Genomic DNA, 22163 nt, shown 5'->3' on the forward strand with positions numbered 1-22163 from the left:
CACTAGGGATCAGCAGTGAAGACTGACTGCACCTGAGTGTGTACACCAGGGCTTTCCTTTCAAACATTCAGGGCTGGACAGCCCTGTGCCAGGGGATGTGGACTGAACTCTCTTGGGTTGGGTGCATGGAGCGGTGGGGTCCATGGAGCTGGAGCCCAGTGCTGAGCCAGCATTTGAGGGAAGCTCTGAAGAGAGGAGACCTCTCTTCCCACAGAGAGCATGGCAGGAGTCACCACCACCACCCAGGATTTGATCACCTCACTGGGTTGCTCAGGTGCATGGACTGAGAGCCAGAGAAGCCACACCAGCTGTGAGCCAGGGTGATGTCTGCTACCTGAAATGGGTACAGAACTCCACAAGCCAGGTATCAGAGGCTTCTATGACCTGTGGTGGGTGGGTCCCAGTGAGACCAGAGGGAAGGGACAGATGCCTGGGGACAGGCAGCTCCTGGAGTCAAACACACACCAAGGAAGTGCTACATACTGCAAACCCAGGTCTGCAGAACCAGGAGGGAATGCCTGCAGAAAGGGCCTGGTTTCTGGACACAGGGTCAGGGACAAGAGGTAATTCCTGGCAGTAAAATCATGGGAGTCAAAGAATTATTGTTATGGTTTGTGCCTGGAGGTCCCCCTGAGCCTCATGCTGTCATGGGGCAGGCTTCTAGAATCTATGGTTGATCCATGGTCCAGTGCTGGGATTATGGGTATGAGTGCTGCACCCATCCTGGGGCAGGTAGCCTGAATACGATGTAAGGGAGGGAAAGAGGCTGCTTGCTGCCACTCTTCCCCTTTTCACTCTTGCTGCCTTTGCTGTCTTTTGCCACCATGAACTGTTCCCCTCTGCCATGTGCCACCCTGCCTTGGAGCCAGCTGAATATGGACTGAAACCTCCACAAACTGTGAGCTAAAAATAAACCTGCCCTTCCTTAATTTTGGGCATTGGGTATTTTGTGCCAGCAATGAGAGAAAAGTGACCAAGACAGCTATCAAGTGGGCTCTCTTGGAGAGGGAGGGGAACAAACACGAACGCCTGTTTCCAAAAGATGACTTGCATTTTCCTTGTAGAGAAATGCCAAAATCAGTTAGAAATTTGCTGTTTAAGAATAATCCCCAAAGAAACAAGAGGAAGAAAGGAATTCTCCTGTTCTGGCCTCTGTGACCTAACAATATAGTCCACAGGACCAAAGTCACCACTGGCCACGCCTGTGTGCACCGCGCCTGCTCTTGGACAGATTGAGTCTCCTGTGCAGACCTTCTTGTCTTAACATCCACTCATTCCCACATCCACACCCAAGTTCAGAGATCAGGCAAAATTCCCGGGAAAGGGTCACCTGGGGTGAGGAACTTGCAACACAGCGAAAGCCAGCTGCCCTTGCCATTCAGCGTGGACCCCACGTGGTGCGTGGTGGGGCCTGACGTGGCATCAGCTATGAGCCTGTCACTAAGTTTCCTATCATTTTGTGTAAATTTGCAAAATAATTGCCCTTTAAACTCTGTGGCCAGGGTTAGCTCTCCCTTCATTAATAACAAAAGATGTCCTGGGTGTTGTGTCGTCCAGCACCAAATACCACAGCTTCTCAAGCAGCCCGTGACCTCTCAGTCACGCCAGCAGAAGTCACGCCAGGTTCTGCATGCTGATGACACAGACAGTCTTTTCAAAGTGTGCAGCTTGCATTGCTGCTAGCAAGAGTGGTGCTATCTTTTAAACCTGGACTGCACGAGAAGTTCTTTTGGGTCCGAACTCCTTTCTTGTCTCTGCACGTGGGGCTGCCGCTTGGAGAGGTGTCGCCATGCTCCCTGGCATCGATGTTCCCTGGCAGACAGGGGCCAGGTACCTGCTCTCTTGACGTTTCTGCCGCCAGACTCCAAGATTCTTACGGTTTCACACTTGTGTTTTATAATCTTTTCCCTGTACAGCATCCACTACACTCATGATAGTGTAATATTACTTGAAATATGAAAGGAGTGAGAGTTTTTATAAATTATAAATGGGTGTTAACAACTTTGCGCATGTACAACAAGCGGGAAACATTGCCTGCACAGCTACGGCAGTTAATATAAATACACTGGAGTAAGTTGAGAGATCGAGCATTCGGAGAGCTGTTGATACGAGACTCAAACATCCATTTGATACGTAATCTCCCCCTTGGTACAACACATTAGTGCATGACATGAACACATTTGAAACGACCCAGACTCTAGATTTCAAATAATCAAACTCATTTTCCCTTGAAAGCAATAAAATAAATGAAAGGACATTGTCTGTGAGTATATTGTCATGATTAAAAAAAAAGATAAAAAGACTGCATTGCGTTCCATTTTATTCCCCTCACAGCCTCCTTAAGTTCCAGCAAATCCAATTTCAGATGAATTACTTCCCAGTCCTGGGTGAACTGTCAAGCACGGGACAGCCAAGGGTGCGTTCCTGCATATGAACCTGACAATTGACTGGTCTTCTGCGGGTCAGTCACCACATCCGATGAGGACCGTGCACCCCATGGCTGCTGAGGACGGGGGGCTGCAGCTGTCACAGCTCAGTCCCTGCCTTCAGGTTCAGAACAACGTCTCTGGGCTCCCCCTTTCCAGGCCCCAGGAGGCCGCTCTGCTGTGTGAGGACACTTTAACCTGCGCATAACACCCTAGTTCCAAACGCCTCCCGACAAAGCAGGACAGAGTGAGGCCAGAGACCCAGGTCTCCACAAAGCCCACACCCCTCAGACCTCTGGGTTTAGCACAACTTTGCAAAGGATCTTTTTCTTTTTTTTGGTTTTTTTGTTGGTTTCATTTGTTTTGTGAGACAGGTCTCACTATGTAGCCCAGGCTGGTGTCAAACTCATGGTGATCCTCCTGCTTCAACCTCCCAAGTGCTAGAATTACAGGCACGGGCCACCACACCTGGCAGGATCCTTTTCTAATCAAAATCTTTCAATGCCCCAATACTATCTTGAGCAAATGAGTGTTGCTAAAGGCATAAAGACACCCTATGAGCAAACCCAACAGCAGCCAAGGCAGAGGAACTGATGGATTTCTGCACCGTGGGACGGCAGCTCCTGCATGCTGTGTAGTCCACCATTGATGACGAAACTGGGTCAACAGGATGACCCTGAAGTGAGGCCTCGGATATGCGCAGGGAACTGAAAACCCAACTCTAAGTCGGCTGGGACATTGTGCTGCATTCACCATTGAAAAAACAAAAGACTTAAATTTCAGTAACTTTCAGAAAACAATAATTCCCATATTTAAGGCTGACTGAAACAGAATTACGTTCTACCCTACCTGGACAGCACCCTCAGCCTGGCCTCTCGTAAATGACCACAAAGTATGAAGTGTCCCTCCTGCCCAGTCACCCCAGAGCACCAGAGCTAAGGCTCTCCCAACTGCTCTTCTTAGAAAGACTGTACAACACGCTCCACAAGATTGCTCCATCCCACTGCAAAATGTATTTGGGAAGTGCAGAAAACATGTCCTCTACCCCTTCTTGCTCTTCAAGGTGCTAGAGAGTGCTGATTTGTGATTTTCTCCTCTGTGACAACACTGATCACAGGACCAAGGCCACTCCCGCTCCATCAGGTCCCAGGTCTCAGAAACGCCGGGAACTTGAGATCTGTCAGGAAACCACCGCAGTCACTCAGCCCACCCGGCCGCACTCTGCCCCTGCCTGCAGGGACAGAAGATGTGGAGGACCTCTGCACGGCGCAGCCCTAACGCCTCAACCAGGTCACACAGCTCTGTTCACACCGGGTGCTGGGCATGCACCCCTTTGTCTCCAAACCTCTCAAGTACAATGCTGGGGTTTTGTCTCCTGTCAGAAGGGTGGCGAGTTGCACATGGCAGAAACCCAAATAACGTGGCCCAGGTGGCACTGGCTCTGATGGCCACGTCTCTGCCTTGACTGTGTGAGTGTGCACACACGCATGTGGTGACGGCCTTACCTGTGGCCTTTGCGACGTCTGCAGTTGTCACATTTCGGACATTGGCACTCACTTTGTAGGTCACTGCCGGCCCCAGGACACTGGAAGAGACCATTCAGGAACAGGTCATTACCAGGTCACCACAGGGGCCTGTCCGAAAGCTCCCCAGAAACCCCAACAAGTGAAGGCACCGTGCCAGGTGCTGTGTGCCGCCAGTGTGACCTCCACCCCAAACCAAGGCTGTTTAGCTCTGAACTGTGACTCTGCTCCCACCTCCAGCAATTCTGTCAGCAACTCCATCAGTGGGTTTGCTGTTCTGAAACACACCCTGCAGCAGGATATGTGCTTATAAAAATGTTCAGATCTGCCCTAGGACCCAACACTCCCCAAGGAAACAGGCAGGCAGGCAGACAACCCCCCTAGGGAGCAGAAAGCACTATATCTACCCAGGCCTTGTCCTGGGCTCCCAAGGGGGCAATAAGAGTTTGAGCAGAAAAGAGAAAGACAAGGTTTTCAAGCTCCTCATGACAGGAGATGTTTAAAAAACCACCACTGCTCCATGCAAAAATACCTGGCAGGGAATAGCTTGACAAGAATTACTAAAATTATCCGAGGCTTTGTAAACACCACGTTCAACATGATTTTGAGACACAGCTCATCTGAAGACCCCTGTGCCTGAAGGACTGAATGCAGGGTGCTCACCAGTTCTGGCCAGGTGGGGAGTCCAGTTTGACTTTGAAAGTTGGTGCCATCTCCACAGTGGCCACCCTCACAATGACCCTCGGACACCTGCCAATCTACCTGAGGACAAGGGGTGGGGAAGAAGCCACCTGGGGGGCAGGAGAGAAAACCCGGACTTCCCAGAGCTCCCACACTGCCCAGAGCTCTATGGAGCCCCGGCTCCTCCGCACCCCACCCCCGTTCCCACTGAAGTGCAGGAACCCAGCTAGAATCCTTCCTGCCTTGATGCTGGGGCGCCCCGGCTGCCAGGCTGCACCTCTTTTAGGCCCTGCAGAGTTTGTGGGAGACCTTGGTGTCCTCCGGGGCTCAGACTCACTTTTGTGGCAGCCCGCTCAGGCACAAGCTGCTGCCCAAGGGGCCCTCATCATCGCCAGGCAATGCCATAGCTGATCTGCATCACTGTAGGAGTCCACATGGGAGCCCAGCATCACCTGTGCTCGGGATCCACCCTGGAACCCTGCTCTGAGAAGCAGAAGGTGCCGCCCACCGGGCACTTAGACCAGCTGCATCCATAGGGCTGCCGTCACGCCTGGAATGCTGTCACACTGTCCTTCTTGGTTGCAAGCCACGCTCCAGCCAATCTGTGCTACCCACAGCAGAGCTGAGTTTCTTCCATGCCCAGCTCTCCTGCCTGCAGGACCAGGCATCCCCTCCACTGCACAGGGCCGCAGCAACTTGCCTGGGGATCTCCCCCAGCCCTCACCATGGGGCAGGAGGCCAGTAGGTCCACATCCTCCCAGAGGCAGGCACTGGTCCAGGAAGGAGGTCATCCGTCCCAGTATAGTCATGTCCCTCACAGCCCCCACTACCTGATTGGTTTTGTTTCCTTCCCCTGCTTTGCACATCTGGACCCACAGCTGGTTCTGAACGTGAGGTGGCTCTGGTACAAGCTCAATCTGGTACAGCTGCCACAGCCCAGAGCTCTGGAGATTCACCACCATGTCACAGGGCCGGTGGGCCTGCAGCTTGGAGCCTGGTGGGTTTCTATACCCTGGCCATCCCGAGGACTAGGTGCTGGAGTCTTCTCATCTCCCCAGGCCTCTACAGGAGGCGGTGGACAGGGAGTACTGGCTCACTTCCCAGGGAGCCTCTGAGCACCCTGTGGGGCCGAGGAGAGGAGCTGGAGCAGACTGTGTCTCCTGCAGCCAGAGGAGCTCTGGAAAGGTGAGGTGAGCAGCAGGTGCTGTGCCTCTTGCCCGGCCAGCACCCAGATGCCTTCCTGCAGTACCAGGCTTTTGTCACTTTTGTAGGTGGACATTCAAAAAGGATCCACTTGTTACCCAGGACTGGGGAAAATAAGTCCTTCTAAGAGACACCATTAGCCACCATGTCTCAGTCAGCAGCCACTGGTCTGGATGGGACCTGGGAGCCTTCTAGGTCCTCTACAGTATCATGGGATGCAGAGACCTCTGCACTGTCGGCCCCAGAATCCCCGCTGCTCAGAAACACTGCTTGAGGGCCTCACTGGCGCGTGCATGGGCTCTGGTCTCATAGGAATCTTGGCATCTTCCTGACAACTTGCTGAGGGAGGAGAGGCGCCATGCTGGTTGCCACCATCACCCTGGGGCTGGGACAGACGTGCCTCTCCCAGTCTGCAGGGTTCCAGGTGTCAGGTGAGGGTGACCACCATCAGGGTAGGAAGGACCAGCAGAGCAGAAAGGCTTGATGACTAAGGGACAGCTCTGCAGGGCCCAGGAAGGTGAGGTCCACCCAGGGACATTGCCAGCCCTGCATGAGCTGCTGCTGTGTGCACCGGAGCTGTGACGGCCCCAGGGCACCGGCCTCCCAGGCCCCTTCCTGTGCAGTCCCCACCCAGGCTCACTGTCTAGGCTGTGATCCAACACAGACCACTGGTCTCAACCTTCTCAAGGGAGCAACTCATTCTACCTGACTGCAAACTTCCACGTCCACAGCATGGGCTCCTGTGCCCCCATGGGCACTTCTGTGGACACAGCATGGACTCCTGTACCCTGGGAGAGGTGACAGAGAGCTTCACCCTTAACACCACCAAGACTGCTAGTGCTCAGCACTCAGCCTCAGCACATTCTCATCAACCAGCCAGTACCTAACCTTGTCCGCTGTGGGTCTCCACTTGAGCTCTAATTGAATGCACTCTGTGGAGCGGTTGATGCTGAACTCATGGGCTGAAACCAGCAGCCCTACCTGCAGGATGCTCCTGTGACATCTGAGTCCTCTCTGCAGCAGCCTGAGCTCCAGCATGCACATGTGCCAGGCAGCCTTGCGGCATGCGCTGGGGCCAGGTGACCGGTGAATTGACAGCAAAAGGCACAGAAAACATGAACAATGTGGCACCAGACCCCCATGGAAGCCACCCTTGCCCATGTGAGCCAGAATGGGGAGGCTGTACCCTCGGCCAGCTGCAGCTGGGAGTGAGCACGTCGGCCGCCTGCAGCTGCCAGTGCTCTACTCATGTCCAGGAACAGCCGTGAAAGCATGGCAAGGATTGCAATGAATTTCCAGATAAATGCCTCACATGATGAGCATTTCCTGCCCTCTGTGCTGTGGCATTTCCCTGTACGTCGCTGATTTTGCTATTTTCTTCATGTTACAAGTTAATATTGTAGGAAACAAGGGTGCTCATGTCTAAGAGCCTTGTGTAACTGCTTCTTCCTGGTGATTTTGGCCGGCCGTAGTCTTTAACTGTGCAAACAGGGCTAAGAAGACCCATCTTAGAGGGAATCTGGGCCACTGATTGGCAATGGGACATTCTAAGGCAGCGATGCTAACCCTTTTAGAGCTTTCAGCCATGCAAACAGACTGCCGCAGCATCCTTGCCACAGGTTTGCCACCAGTCTAGGGTTTCCCTCTAGCCAGAAGCACTCGCTGTGCCCCAACAGTCCAGGTGACTGCTGGTCTGGGACTCTTGACATCTGCTCTCTGGATGAAGGATGCTGCATAGTGCACCCAGCTCCGCACACTGCAATCCTCTTAATGGTCTGGTTGATATGGGCAAGGTCATCCTGCTCTTTCTCGGCTCGATGTCTATGGGATGCAGGTGCCTGGGGAGGTCGAGTGACACCTGGCGTACCCCTCAGGAGAGTGTTCTTGGTGGGGAGCACAGAGGCACTTCTGAGTCGCGGTCCCTGGAGAGCCATTGAGTTATCGAAGGTCACATCCACTATGAGAAGTGACTGCTGCTGATACGGAAGAAGCGAAGGAGCTCACAAACCCAGACTCACATCCCCCACCCTGGGAAAGAAAGGGTCCTCATGTAGCCCAGGGGTGTGTGACACTCACAGCACACTTTTACACGGCTCCTATGTGGAACAAACACATCAGGGTAAACAAAGCTCACCATTACCACAAAGGCTCAATTCCTAGTCAGGCTGGACACAACAGGAAAAGCTATGTCCTCGAGAGTTTGCAGAATTCCTCATTTAAAGCTACCTTTAGCCACTTTAAGCAAACCATACATGTCCACCTCAATAAGAAATTGCTCCATCGCTGCAACCCCAGCTGTAGTTCCTTCCATGTTAAATGCAAGTCCAGCTGTTCTGAGCCCTTCACCATTCAGTGGTTCTACTTGATACCATGTCGACAATCATTCCTTTTTTATGGCCATGGGCCATGTTAACAAGGAACAGAAATAATTTCTAGGATTTTAACACTAATATATGACACATTTTCCAGAAACTTCCCCTGCTATCAGTTAAGGTAATGTAACATAAATAAGCCAGCCCAGCATTAACCGGAGTATCTGAGTATCGGCATACAAACTCTGTTTACCTGAGGGTTGCTTAGAAACCAACCTCACCTACATTATCATTAAAATAATTTAAAATACATACAATGTGCTGCCAGCATAACAACAACACATGATCTATGAGCCTTCTCAAAGGTCATGTGTCTCGGGTCGTCTTCTGACCACAACACGCACAGCCTGACATGCTGGCCACAGGAGCCAGAGGACACTGAACTCGGTCTACACTCAACTGCAGGCCCACGGGGTTTGGGGCAGGCTAGCACACCTGGGTGGCAACTTCTTATTTAAAACTATTTATGAAACACAGGACCCTGCAGAGCCCGGTCCAGTGAAGCTCCCACTTAGCATGGTTAGTCCAGGAGTCATTATGTCCTTGTAATAAGGGGTGATCTACACACAGATCAAGTCTACCTTTTTTTGTCAGACTGAGGATTGAACGTAGAGTCTTCACACTGAAATACACCCCCCAGCTCTTTATGTAATCTTGAGATGGGGTCTCACTATGCTGCTAACTTGGCCAGGCTGGGCTCAAACACACTGCGACCCTCCTGGGTCAGCCTCCTAGAGTTCTAGGATTACAGGCCTGCACCACCACACTGGACTCATTCATGTCTGCCTTTAAGGCCTACAGTGAAGATAACACAAATGATGATAAACACTACTTTGTAGTCAGTTTAAAGAGTCTGGTACTAATTCTCTTGAATTTTGTGGATTAAAAAAAGGTAGCAAAGATATATTTGGCAACAATGGTTAAACGATTAAGGTTAATCACTTAATGTTGATACCTTACAACTAACATATATGTAAATGTTGCTCTTTTCAATGAATAAACTTTCTTGAATGTTGTTTAGAAATAAGATCAACGTTTGATAGGCTATTTTCCTTAAAACTTGTTTGCTAGCTTATGCCCTTTTGGCCTGGTAGACAGACCTGTGCTTTGTCTGTTTGATACCTGAATTTTGGGTGAAGTTCATAGCGTATGGGGATGGGAGGATGGATGTGTGATGAATGAAGATAAACAGACACACAGACATATGGCTGCATGGATGACAGAAGGCTGTATGAGTAGGTGGATGGATGGATGATGCTGGGTAGACAACCAAGAAGAACTTTGTGGGTGGGCTCTGCCCTGAACCTATGTAGTGTGGGCTCTGGCTTGTTCCCGTGGACCCCAGCTTCCTTGCATTCTTGTCCATTTACTCCCCTGCTCTGTAGGGGTGACTCTTTTTCGGTAGTGGGTGAGGCTAAGGTGCTCACAGAAAGCCAGTGGGAAGTGGGGCTGTCACAGGTGACCTCTGTGTTCCTCATTCCCTCCAGGTCACAGACCAGAGGACAGGCCCTGGCCATGAAATCTGAAATGTCTGTAGATGGCAAAATAATGCAGATACACACTCCTACAGCAAACTTTCTGTGGTCGTGACTTCCGCGCTTCCTGCCACTCAACATTAGGCAATAACTTCAAAATATCAGGATGAGAGCTAGTAAGGGAGGAGGGACTGAGAGAATCGATTCCTATTTGAACATGTGAGGAAACAAAGACTCACCAGGTTATTTATTTCGAGGTACTTTAACCTAGCCCAAGCCTTAACCAGAGGCACAGCGACTGATGCTGCTGCCCTGAGCAGCTGCGTCACAGGCAGACCGCATCTCCTCAAGTCCTGCGCGATCTGTGTGATGTGAGCCTCCCTCCTCATTATGGGATGCCCCGCCTTGCCCTCGAGGCTCTGCTCTGAGTCCAGGTTACTGTGTGACCCAGTCCCTGGCTGAAGCAGCTTATGCTTTGTTCTCATGGGTCAAACATCATCACCCGAAACCACAGTCTCCCAAGGAACACCTAATTCCTGGACCAGTTCTACTGGGCCTGGGAAACGACCAAAGTCTTAGAAAAAAGAGCTGACTAGGATGATTTAGTCCAGGCCCACTTATGGCGGAGCTATCTCTGTTATCTGTCCTAACAGCGATAAGAATGAAGCATCAGTGCACAAGCCGCCATGTGCTGTGAGCCTCCACACCAGGTGCAGCCAGAAGCTCTGAGCATGGGACCCTGCGTGGGGACCCGCCAAGTGCACCAGCCATCTGTGGGGCCCTTAGAAGGCTGATCAGGGTTTAGAGAGGGTGACAGTGACATGTGCTCCCGTGAGGGGCTCCTGAGAGGGCACCCAGACCACAGGAGGCCACACGCATGCTCCCTACTATGCAGGCGGGAAACTGAGGCTTTGGAGGGTACATGACTGAACTGTTTGCAAACATACAGTGGCTTTTCCCTGCTGCTCATCTCTGGGCTAAAGACAGCAGTCTGATGTCTTTATTGCCACTGTCCTTATTCCAAGGATCTTGTGCACCTGTCTCTGGCACCAGATCACCCCCTTGCAGCATCTGTGGTGCCAGGTGGGGTGCTGAGGATGGCGCCTGCACTCTGCTCCACGAAGAAGGGCTCAGGAACACCAGGCCCATCCTACGCCCAGCTCCGTGCCCTCACGGAGCAGACCTGAAACACAGGTGCATGGGTGCAGCAGGTTCCAAATCACGGGTGCAGGGAGGCTTACCAGGACCCCTCCAGGCACCAGGCTGTTAGGGGCCATTCGCACCCTCTACAATCCTGCACCCATCAGTGCACTGCTCCAGTGCACAGAACAAATTAGCCAGGGTCTCATCATCGGGGGTGATCACACAGACAACCAGCAGCACAGCCCCCACCGCTTCCTGTGTAATGTCCACCCAGGTCCGTGGGTGTGAGACAGGCGTAGTATCACAACCTGCCCAGGAGAAGGAAGTATAATTTCCAGATGCTTCCAACACCCTCAGCCACCTCCCTCTTGGAGGGCGGCATGAGGGTTGGGGCAGGGAAAAGGGTTCAGGGGCTGGCGGGGTGCAGGCGTCTCCCCAGCCCTGTGCATGCAGGAGCCCCGGGGGTAAGTGCCAGGACAGAGGACTCCCAGCACTGCATCCTTGAAGCTGTCTTGAAGAGTAAGAGCACTGTCACTGTCAGCCCAGTAAATCACACGGAGAAGAAACTCAACTGCTTCTGGCAAACAAGAGCCGTGAAGATTGATCACGGAATTAAGCTGTCCTCCCACGACAAGCTGGGCTGACCCAGGAGTTCGCTCCTCTGAGGACAGTCAACGCCTGGCATCTCCCTGTGCTCTGGGCCCTGGGCGACATCTTTCCTGGGCACTGCTCACCCCAGTGCTGCCCACCTGACCGAATACCTCGGGAGGCCTCCCGGCATCCATCAGCCCACCCGGGACAGCACGATTAGATTGTAAAATCATAACTGCGGTCGTTGTACGTCTGCTGGCATAATTACATCAGCATGCTAATGCCATTTTAATGGTCTCTAATGATGTAATAAGAAATAATGGAATTTATTTGACAGCTACATAACCATTAACAAAACATATTAAGCATAACTAGTACTTCCATAAAAATGCAGACAATGTCTGCCAGTGCCAGCGCCAGTGCACGTGTCTCCTCTCCCCGCTCCTAGAACAGTGAGGACCTGGCCCTCCCTCCCAGGCCCTGGGGTGCAGGGCGCCTGAGCAGGACCGAGGAGTACATGTCCATCACCACAGGGTGGTGTTCGGGATTGTCAAGACATGCAGGTACAGCTAGCGTGTTCAGAGGGCATACCTGCACACACATGCACATGCACACCAGGCCCCGGGTGGCACAGACTCCACAAGGCCAGGCCTGGGGACTTTGAGGAGGCTCTCTGGAAGCAGTGAGGGCCGGACCTCAGCGGGGAGCAAGGCTTGGGAACAGGACAGAGCTGAGCGGGAGAACGGCACAGGCTATGGGGAGGACACGGCAGGAGCTGCAGTGGGTCAGACACTCTAAGGTGGGTGGCGCTCACTCCCTTGGGGAACAGGCATGTTCCAGCAGGGAGCACACTGGGCCGTGACACTCAGGAAGTGCTTGGCCGGCTCAGCCCAGGCCTGCTCCTCAGAGAGGCCGGGACGCCTGTGCTGGAAGTTGGGGCTCGCCCAAAGGAACAAAGCGTCAGCGCTGCACAGCCACAGTAGAGGGCCCCGCCTGAAGGACAGAGGACGGCGCCTCGCCCATGCTCCTCTCCAGTCCGGGCCTCTCCTGCTCTCCCACTGTCTGTGTGCGGGGCACTTTCCTGCCTGCTGGCCTGTGCTAGTCACATGCGCACACGGTTGCTTGAGTGCTGCTCGCTCCAGGATGGAGAGGGACTGGCCCTGACACGCCTCTGAGGGCAGGGACACTGGCGCACTTCGGTCACTGCAGGGATGCAGGGCCACGCCCACTCTCCCCATGGAAGCGTGCTATCGAGGTAATGACGGGACGCAGTGTGCGGCAGACGCTGGGAATCCTGTCCCAGCGTCACTGGAAGAGGCACCCGGCTTCCCCCTGCCCTGCAGTGGAGTGGCTGCTGGCTGCCAGGGCAGCAGGGTGAGGTCAGTGCCCCGCATCCAGGAGGCTGGGATTCTCATCGCCAAGCACAGCATCCACTGTAGCTGCACACAGTCCCAGAGCCACTGCCAGGGCTCCTCCCTCCTTCCCTGCACGGCTCCTCTTGGCATGGCTAACACGGCTCCGCGCACGGCTCACCCCCATAGGCTGAGCTCTCAGAGGACAGGCCCGCACCCACCACTTACTCAATGTCCTCAAAGATGCTGGGTGGCACCTGCAGGAGGTGGGCGACATCGTCCATCAGCTGCCTCCCCTTCTCTGGGCTCAGGGGGCTGTGGAGACAGGAGGGGCGGTGTCACGGAGGAGTGGGGACCAGGAGCTCCCTTGGGCGGGGTGAGTCCCTGCCTCCCCAGCAGAAAACAGACGACACTGCAAACGGGACTGTGAGCAGGGTGACAAGTCCCGAGGCCACCGTGACTCCTCTCAGGCTTCGATAAAGCACAATGAAGAGGGCAAGGAGAACCCGGAGAGGAGGGCCAGGAGCCGCATCACACGCACGAAGGAGCAGCCTGTGGAGCTTCATCTCTAAATGAGGCACACTCAGGGAGCTGGGTGTTTACACACCACTCGTGCGCGTATTCATGGAGGGAGGAGGTGGACACTGCCCCCGGCAGCGCCTGCCAGAGCGCCCAGCTGTCCCAGGCTGCCTGTGAGCACGGCTGCCCAGCAAGGCCACGCTGGGGGACAGCGGCGAGCAGTAACTGCGTGACTCGGAACTGTGGTTAGGAGTCCTCAGTCCCGGTGTTCTGCTCCCAGGCCTGGGTGCTGTGGAGCGCGTCAGTGCAGCACAGCAGCACTGGTGTATACTGTGACAGCGAAGCCGTCGCTCCGCGAGCATCCTTCCCTCACCTCTCAGCAAGTGCCGAGTCACGGGAAACTCATCCGGTGAAGCCCTGACCCCGGGTAACGTGAACGCCTCTGGAAACAGGTCACGAGGGTTTACTCAGTCACATGGTGTCACTGGAAGGACCCTGAGCCTGTAGTCCTCACCAACGTCCTTCTCAAACGGGGGACACTATGAGGACACAGGGAGGAAGCCACCCACATGCCACGGTCATTGAGGCCACCAGTGGCTGCAGAGTGGCCTGGAACACTCCCCAGGTGTGCACGTTCCTCTGTGTGTACCAACACACTGCCCAGGTGGGTACACACCTCTGTGTATATAAGATATGCCCAGGCCTGGCCACGTTGGCCTATGTACATACAGCGAGAAGCACTTGCCCATGGATATCCCTGCAGAGGGTGAACCACACATAAAAGTGCACACCTGCCCTCGTGCCCTCAAGCTGGGGGAGCTTTGCCCTCTACTATGTAACATCATTCTTGGACCTGCACATAGGGCCATCCCGGTGGCCCTGACTCCCCTTCCTTTGAGCGCAGTGGTCCAGCTCCTCATCTGCCCACACAAGCCCCTGTACACACCTGTTCCCAGATCCAGGTCCACAGGTTCCCCTCTCCTTCAGTGCCCTGCTCCTCCCTAAATCCTAGCATGGATCAGGCGCTCCTAACCCAGCCATCTGGGCCTGTCAGCATACTTTTTCCTAAAATCCCTCTGGACGTTGACAGGACCACCAGGCTGATCACCCATTGTACAAGGACTCAATTATTTCATGTGTTTTAATCCTGTCTCCCTCCACAAACAGAAAACTCATCAGGAAAAGGAAATGTGCATGAGCACACGTGTGTGTGCATGTGTGTGTGTGTGCCAGAGTCCCATGCTCCCAGTTGACATCTGTTTCCAGGCTCCACAGACACCTCCATGTGCACCAAGATACTCCCAGGTGCATACACACCTCCAGGTCACCAAGATACTCCCAGAGGTTTTCCACCAGAGGGTGGTAGGACCAAGTGGAGCTGGCATCATTGTGGACCCACTCCCACTGGCCCCAGAACTCTCCAGGTCCCACACAGGAATTAAACATCACTGCAGCAAAATCAGTTAAAACAGCCTCGAGGGCTGCCATGGCATTTGCAGCCAGAATCATTTCAAGGGCCCCTTGTGCACAGACAGGACATCCCCAACTACCCCAACTATGCAGTGGGATAATCAGTCCCTTCCAGGCTCTCCATGGCCACTTGTCATGGGTACAGCCGGGACAGCAGGTATTTAAGGGCCATGGTGGGGCACCAGGTGTGCTCAAATGAGCATGCAGCCATTGCCACTTCATTTTAAATGGGTGTCGTCATCCGTCCTGCCACGGTCTGAGCTTTGGTAGGAAGCAGCTAGCGTTAATCTCAAGTCAGAGGGAGGAATCAGCACATACAGCTCTACCTGTCGGTTTGTGGCAGCTGTCCCCTGGCCCCTGAACTTGGTGCCATCCCTGGACCACAGGCACCATGTTCTCATGGACAGGATCTGAGCTGTGAGGGGCAAGGACCTTGTACCGCACCTGGACAGTGAGCAACAGAGGGTCTCGGAGCTAAGGATGCGTCTCTTCTCTACTGCAGTTCACTTCTGAGGGGGGGAGTGTGCTGAGATAGTTCAATGCTACTGTATGACATTTTTGAACAAGGTGCTCCTAGCATGTACTAAAAAACAAAATGGCAAGGATCTGAAGTGCCGATACTATCCATTCTATGGGAAGCTCACAGTGGGAGGTGACACCCTGCTTCCCATGATGCCTTCACCACGGCCACACGGCCCTTGGAGTGAGAGCCCGGCTGCAGGAGTGGTGACCAGGAGTGTGCAGAGAGCATTGGGCATACAGCCCAGGGAGCACAGCACAAGGGTCAGAAGCACCAAGAGCAGAGAGAACTGCTGAAGGCTGCCTCGGGCTGGCTGCCTGCTCAGGTGCCACAGGACTTCTCGCCCATGGCCGTGGTGAGTATAACGTCGGCATGGAAAGCACTAGTGCTGATGTACTTATTTGTTTTTATTATGTTAAAAGATAGCATTTCACTCTGTTGTCCAGGATGGTCCTGACTCCCGGGATCCTCTGCCAAGGAGCCCTCTGCCTCTGTCTCCAGCGGTTAGGACTACTGGTGAGTAGCACCATGCCTAGCTGTGTGCATTCTAAAGAAAGGGAGACTGCGGCTGGGGAAATTGTACTCCTCATCCAGGGTTCTCGCAGCGGCCAACCTCCAGGAGAAAACCCAGCCATGCAGGCCACAGGAGGCTGGCACTCAGGGCTGGTGTCAGCAGGGGGGATGTAGGCCTGCGGCCTCGCACGTGCATTCCTGCTGCACAAAGCTGAGAGTCTGCACCTGCGGCCTCCATGCCACGCTTCTCTATGGCTCCTCCTGCAGCAATGCCACCACCTCCTACTTCCAGGGCAGCTGAGAGCAGCGCGCTGTGGGCAGCACTCCTGCTGACCTGCTTTGCGTCTGTGCATGAGGGCCAAGCCTCTGTGTATCTGCCATGTTTCGTCCAACTGCGGACAATCAATTTGAAATTTCACTAAGAGCTAAAGAACCACAGTGAAAACGCACTCGACTTGGATATAAGCTCCAGAGGAGACACTATTAGAAACTGGTGGATGAGATGAGGTTTTCTTGGGATTTGAGCATTATCGCAGTCCTCCCACCTATTGTTCTAACTGTGGGCAACCCATGGACAGCCTCCAGGGACGAGCAGTCTGGAACAGGGCGCAGAGAAGGAGCAGCCACCACCTGGCATCTGCTTCCTCCACTTCCCTCGTGGAGCACCAGGGAGGAGCCCTGACCACCTGTGCCCTGAGCGAATGCCTCTGAGGTTGACAGCACCCCTGCAGCTCCTATGAGTGATGCTATGAGCAACGCCAGCTCCTGTAGGAGGTGAGGAGCTGCCACTTCCCAGCAACTCAGTTTCTCAACACCAAGATGAGAATGTACGTCTCACTATATGCACGTACGTTTGTCTAAACTTAAAACAATGCCAAGAGTTTAATAAAAGTCTAAGTGGCTGTCTTTACAGAATGTGGCCTGGGGAACCGTGATCCTGCATTCACACGGGCTGGTTTGCAACTGTACACCAAGTTAGGCAGGCCGTTGTGTGGGGTGAACGGCCGAGACTTCCTTCCAGTCCTCCAGATGTCTGTGAGGGGCTCTTCCCGGCACAGCTCTGACCCCTGGGCTCCAGGGCCACCCACCAGCACCTGGGGACCCTGACCGCCACAGAGAGGGTCTGTGCATTCTCGCTGCTCCACCCGCAAGACGGGGAGGTCCCTAGAGAGAAGCCCTCGGCTCTGAGCCAGGACCAGGCTGCCAGGATGCCCAGGATGGTGGCCTGGTGCAGTGGATGGGGACAGGGCGGGTTTGGGGGGTCAAGCTGAGGACAGTCCCCAGGCTAGGCTGGTGAGCAAGGGCCCAGGCTGTGACTTTTCCAAGAGCACTCCAGCAGAAGGGCAGCTCCAGGGAAGATGGGTAGCCCTAGACCCTGCACATGGATGAGGTCACCTGGACTACACTCTATAGACAGGCTGGACATGGCTGCCCAGTATGGGCACTGCCAGCTCCATCACAGCTGTTGCCCAGCACACAGGGCCTGCAGGTCCCTCATCTCATTCACACATGTGTACATACATACGTGTACACAAACAGACACACCACACACATACACCACACACCACACATGTATGTACACACAACAGATAGACACTACACACACATATACTACACATAGATATAACACACACACACATAGACACACATATACTACACATAGATACACACACACACACAGACACCCCATATGCACACATATAGGCACATGCATATAAATAATCGCCAAACACACATGCATGGTCCCACAGCCACACACTGCACCCACGCCTGCACATAGGCCACACACAACATCCATGAAGACTACAACCTTCAAGCTTCAGGTGCCACCCTAAGCCCTGCTGGCTGTGCCCGCTCCCTGGGGAGCAGCCCTGGGTCTTCTCTCCCTCTTCCTCACTCTCTCTAGGGAAAGCTGAGCCCCTCAGGACCGGGGTCAATAGCGTTCCGTGTGTGAGCCCTCTACATGCAGGACAGGGAGGACCCCGCACCCCACATGAGCAGAGTGTGGACAGAGACGAGGACAGAGACAGCAATGTGCGGCTCCTCATCTGGGCCCGGTGACACTAGGAAGAGAGAACCCTCGGGAAACGGGGTTAGAAGGGGCCCCAGAGAAAGCCGCCCACCACCTTAAGTCAGGAGGTCGTCAGGATGAAACCAGTCTGAAATCTGAATTTGGTTTTGGCGACCATCTGTGGCTTGAGCTCACTATGAAATATCTCTGGTCCTGAGTGTGACTAAAGACCAAAGTGTTGCTGGCTATTGTGAAAGAGGAAGAAAACGTGCAGATGGGGAGGGGAGCAAGAGCGGGGGAGGGAAAGGAAGGAAGGGGAAGTATAGAAAAGAGAAAAGAGGGAAACTGGAAAAGAAGCTTTTGTAAGGGGAGGGGAGGAGGCTTGCAGGGAGGGGACAGGAATGGGGAAAAGAGAATCAAGTCATGTCCGGTGCACGTACAAATTCTCTATGATGAATGTGACAATTATATATACCTAAAACGTACCAATAAAATCTACTTGTAAAAAAAAAAAAACAGTGCTCCCTTCAGCACTAAAAACCAAACCAAAACAAAACAAACAGACTCTGCCTGGCTGTGACACACGTGCCCCTCGCGGGTGAGCATGGTCTCGTGGGCAGCAGGGTGAGGTCTGCAAGTGCTGAGCCTGCGGCCGGCGACAGCTGAGACACACTGGGCTTCCACCTGGGTGAGACAGAGCCCGCGCAGGCGCACACTGGTTCAGCATGAGCACAGCGGCCTGTGCGCCCTCGAACCGCGGCCCTGAGCGACCCAGACTCAGACGTGGGCTAGGTGTCGCTCGTCAGTGAGGAAGCCACGAAAGTGGCTGGCCCTCCACGAAAGTGGCTGACCCTCCACGAAAGTGGCTATGTCCCCTGTTTTAATTTTTTATTTTGAGACAGGTTTTCTCTAAGTTGCTAAGTTCCCTGGGCTTGGCTTGAACTTGCGATCCTCCTGCCTCAGTCTCCCAGATTACAGGTATGTTCCTTCTCTGTGAGTGCAGACTGAGTGAGGGGAAGAGCACCCTGCTTCAGTGGGGAGCACTGTTCCTCCGAAAGGCCACTCAGGTTCCGCTATTTGGGCCATGGGTGTGAAACAGACAAAGCTTTTAAAGGGTTTCCCCCCAGTACTTGGGATCAAACCCAAAACCTTACACTGAGCTATGTCCCCTGTTTTAATTTTTTATTTTGAGACAGGGTTTCTCTAAGTTGCTAAGTTCCCTGGGCTGGGCTTGAACTTGCAATCCGCCTGCCTCAGTCTCCCAGAGTGTTGGGATTACAGGTGTGTTCCACCATGTTCCACTGCCTCAGCAGCATCAGCCCCCAAGGAGCTAGCACAGACCTTAGCTCTGCAGGCACCTGCCTGGAGAGGCACCTGTGCCCAGCTTTGCCCAGCCCCAAAGGTGCCAGCCCAGCAGGTTTGGGCCAGAACCAGGGAACCAGAAAGAGCCCTGAGGCTCTGGCTTTGTTCACTGCACTCAGCACCACTCTGGAGCCTGGACCAGGGTCAGAGGCACAGGAGCACTCAGGACTCCTGGCTGCTGCCCACACCTGAGATTCAGCCTCCTACGCAGCAGACATTGAAAAGAAGATTGCTTCCCGCTGCTGGGAGGCACCCTCCTGGCAGCTCCTGGGGCCCTGGAGACGAGAACCCTCTACTTACTCGCTGCCTGTTACGATGTAGCCAGGCTCCTCGCCCTCAGAAGGCCTGGCTTCCAACTGTAGGCCTTCGCCTGGGCGGCCCCACGTGCCCGCCTGGGGGCTCTGCGCCTCCTGCAGTGCCCCTGGATCCCAGCTCTGGAGCCCCCCAAGCCCGGCAGCCCTGGGCTCCGCATTCGGCTTCTCCGACAGATCTTTGGAGTATGTCTGGCTCTTCACATTCTCTACCCCTACGTCTTCTTCCTCCGAAGACAAGGAGGCCACAGGTGCCTCCGATTTCTTGATCTCTGTTGGGAAGGACTGCTCCAGGGGGTGCTGTCCAGGCAGAAGTGGGGACCGGCGGTCCTGCGGGAGGTCTCCAGGTTGGACACTCAGGTGACTGACCTGGCAGAAAGGAAACTCCCATGAGACCCTGTGCAGAGGAGAGGATGGCAGCGCTGAGACAGAGGGACGTTTGCAATGAAGTTATCCATGCAGAGTCTCAATGGGCCACTTGAAAGGAAAACCCTGGATGAAGGCAGAGCTTTTCTGTCTCTGCCGGAACTCTATCCAGGAGAGTCACTGCGTCCTGATGCGGGCTGGGGCGCTGTGTTTAGGAACCATCTTTTCATGCCCCACCCCTTCCTGAAGAACCTTACTCTGTAGTCTGCACAGCTCTCCAGAATCTCTATGCATGGTCAAGGCTCCACCCTGCCCTCCAGAAGCAAAGAACACACCAGACAGCAATCACAACTGCCTCTGATGATCTGCATTTGGTCTGCTACCTACAGGCTCTGTACTCATTGCTTTATGAGCCTGAATCCTGGGAGTCTCTGTGAGCACCCTAGCAGTTAGGAACAGTCACTAGCCCCATTCACAGACGGGGAAGTAGAGGCAGCAGTGGTTCAGGAGGGAGCCACACACTGCAGGATGCACACCTGATCCAGCATCACCTTCTGGTCCACCTGACCCCATCTGCCAGCCCCTCAGACCCCTCACTGCACACCCGGACCAGGGAGCGTGTTCCCGACAGGGCCCATTGGCTGTGTGACCGTGAACAGAGCTGTACTTTGTTTCCTGTGAGAGGACCCAGCCTCACTGAGCCGAGATGTCAGATGATTTGCAGAGAAGCACAGCAATGACGGGCGAATAGAACCTGCGCTCAGGCCTCACTGAGGTCAAGACCACAGCCCCCACCTGCACAGGGAGGACCCTGGGGCGCCTCCCTGGGCAGGGACAGCCAGAGTCCTCTGCCATCCCTGGGATGTTGTCCTGAGCATGAAATTGTGTCACTGAGGTTACATTAGCCAGAAACAGGGGGTTGGATTTGCTGTAGGACTCACTTTACCAAACACATTTGCTTAGGAAACTGAGAAGGACCATGAAGGCAATCAGCTCCTTTTGACTAAAGACAACACGTGACTTTTTGCCTTTTCTTTTTCTGCTTCTGATTATTTAAACAAAACAGCGGTCTGCTGCTGACATCTGCTCAAACTTGGATCCCGAATCACAGGTATACAGTGTCTAAATTGCCAACCAGAGACCGGACGGCATCCTCAGGCTGCCGAAGGAAAGGAGAAACTCATTTCTGGGGCTGGAGTTTCCCCAAGGAGGAGAGGAGGGGCTGCTAAACCTCCAACACCCAATACTTGTCCTGAGGGAACTGCCTGGGAGACCCCAAAAGCCGTGGAAATGAGGGGGGGGACTCCGAGTTGGGGAGGCGGCGGTGCTGAGTCCTGGCTGCCCTCTGCAGAGCCCGGCTAGCCATGGCACTCTTGGAGGCTGTGGTTTGGGGCTGCTGTCCCTAGGTGCCGCCCTCAGCCACTGCCGAGCTCTCTGTCCCTTCCCAAATTTGGAGACCGTTTCCTGCCCTCTTCCTCCCCACTGCTCTGACAGAATACGCCACTGCCCACGGGGCTGAAAACGTCCTCTGGTCCTTGCCAGCAGGCACCGAGCCACAAACCACTGAGATACTCTGCTGAGAGGTTTACCCACAATTCTTTCTTCCACTCCACTAACAGTGTCATGGAACGACACAATATCACTGTCATTGCGTGTGAGCTGATCGCTGCATTCGTCAGGCTTGGTTAATGAGAAAAGTCTCTAAAGTAGGAAAAACAAACATGCTAACGAAGCAATGGGCAGAGCTGACACACAGTGACGCAAGCTGCTGCCCGACAGCGGGTCCAGCAGCCCCACAGGAAGCTGGGACAGCCCCGTGCTGCGGCTGTACTGGCCCTGGCCACACACGGTGACCAGCACTTGACCGACGGCCAGTGCCACTGAGGAGCTGCTGGCTTTCATCCTAACTCACTGACATTTGGGCTGACACAGACGTATGGCTGGCGGCTGTGCTGGCCGCCACTGCGGGCCTCTAAGGGCACGTCCTGCGCCTGCCCCACGCACATGGACAGCATCGCGACTGAGAGGTGTGTGTGCAGAGGACTCTGGGAACATCGGTGTGCTTGTTTATATTGCCCATATTTCTTATGTTTCCACACTGCGTAAAAAGCAGCTCATAATCTGAAAACGGCCATTATTATTACTGATTATATACGTTCTGTATGTACTCTTCCCACTTTTCTCAGTTTAGGGACTGTAAAGGCTTCCTTTCCACTTTTCTTTATTTTTGTTTCTTTTTTATTTTGAAGAGAATAAAAAATAAAAAAACATTAATACAGAATTTCAAAATAAGGTGATAGGAAATCAACAATGGTTGTTGTATTG

The 22163-nt window shown here is 53.9% G+C and overlaps 1 protein-coding gene across 1 annotated transcript in view; it reads right to left on the reverse strand.

Moving 5' to 3' along the window:
* Ptprn2 (protein tyrosine phosphatase, receptor type, N polypeptide 2) overlaps window positions 1-22163 on the reverse strand; it is a 496397-nt gene that overhangs the window by 283843 nt on the left and 190391 nt on the right. The window contains exons 10-12 of the mRNA XM_005414104.1: window positions 19462-19841; window positions 12995-13081; window positions 3932-4011 (exon numbers count right to left, since the gene is read on the reverse strand). Of these exons, the coding sequence (XP_005414161.1) occupies window positions 3932-4011; window positions 12995-13081; window positions 19462-19841 (547 nt within the window). The remainder of the gene's footprint in view (window positions 1-3931; window positions 4012-12994; window positions 13082-19461; window positions 19842-22163) is intronic.

This window comes from Chinchilla lanigera, unplaced genomic scaffold (genome assembly GCF_000276665.1).
Source record: "Chinchilla lanigera isolate Chin_1 unplaced genomic scaffold, ChiLan1.0 scaffold00178, whole genome shotgun sequence".
In the NCBI taxonomy this organism is placed as follows: Eukaryota; Metazoa; Chordata; class Mammalia; order Rodentia; family Chinchillidae; genus Chinchilla; species Chinchilla lanigera.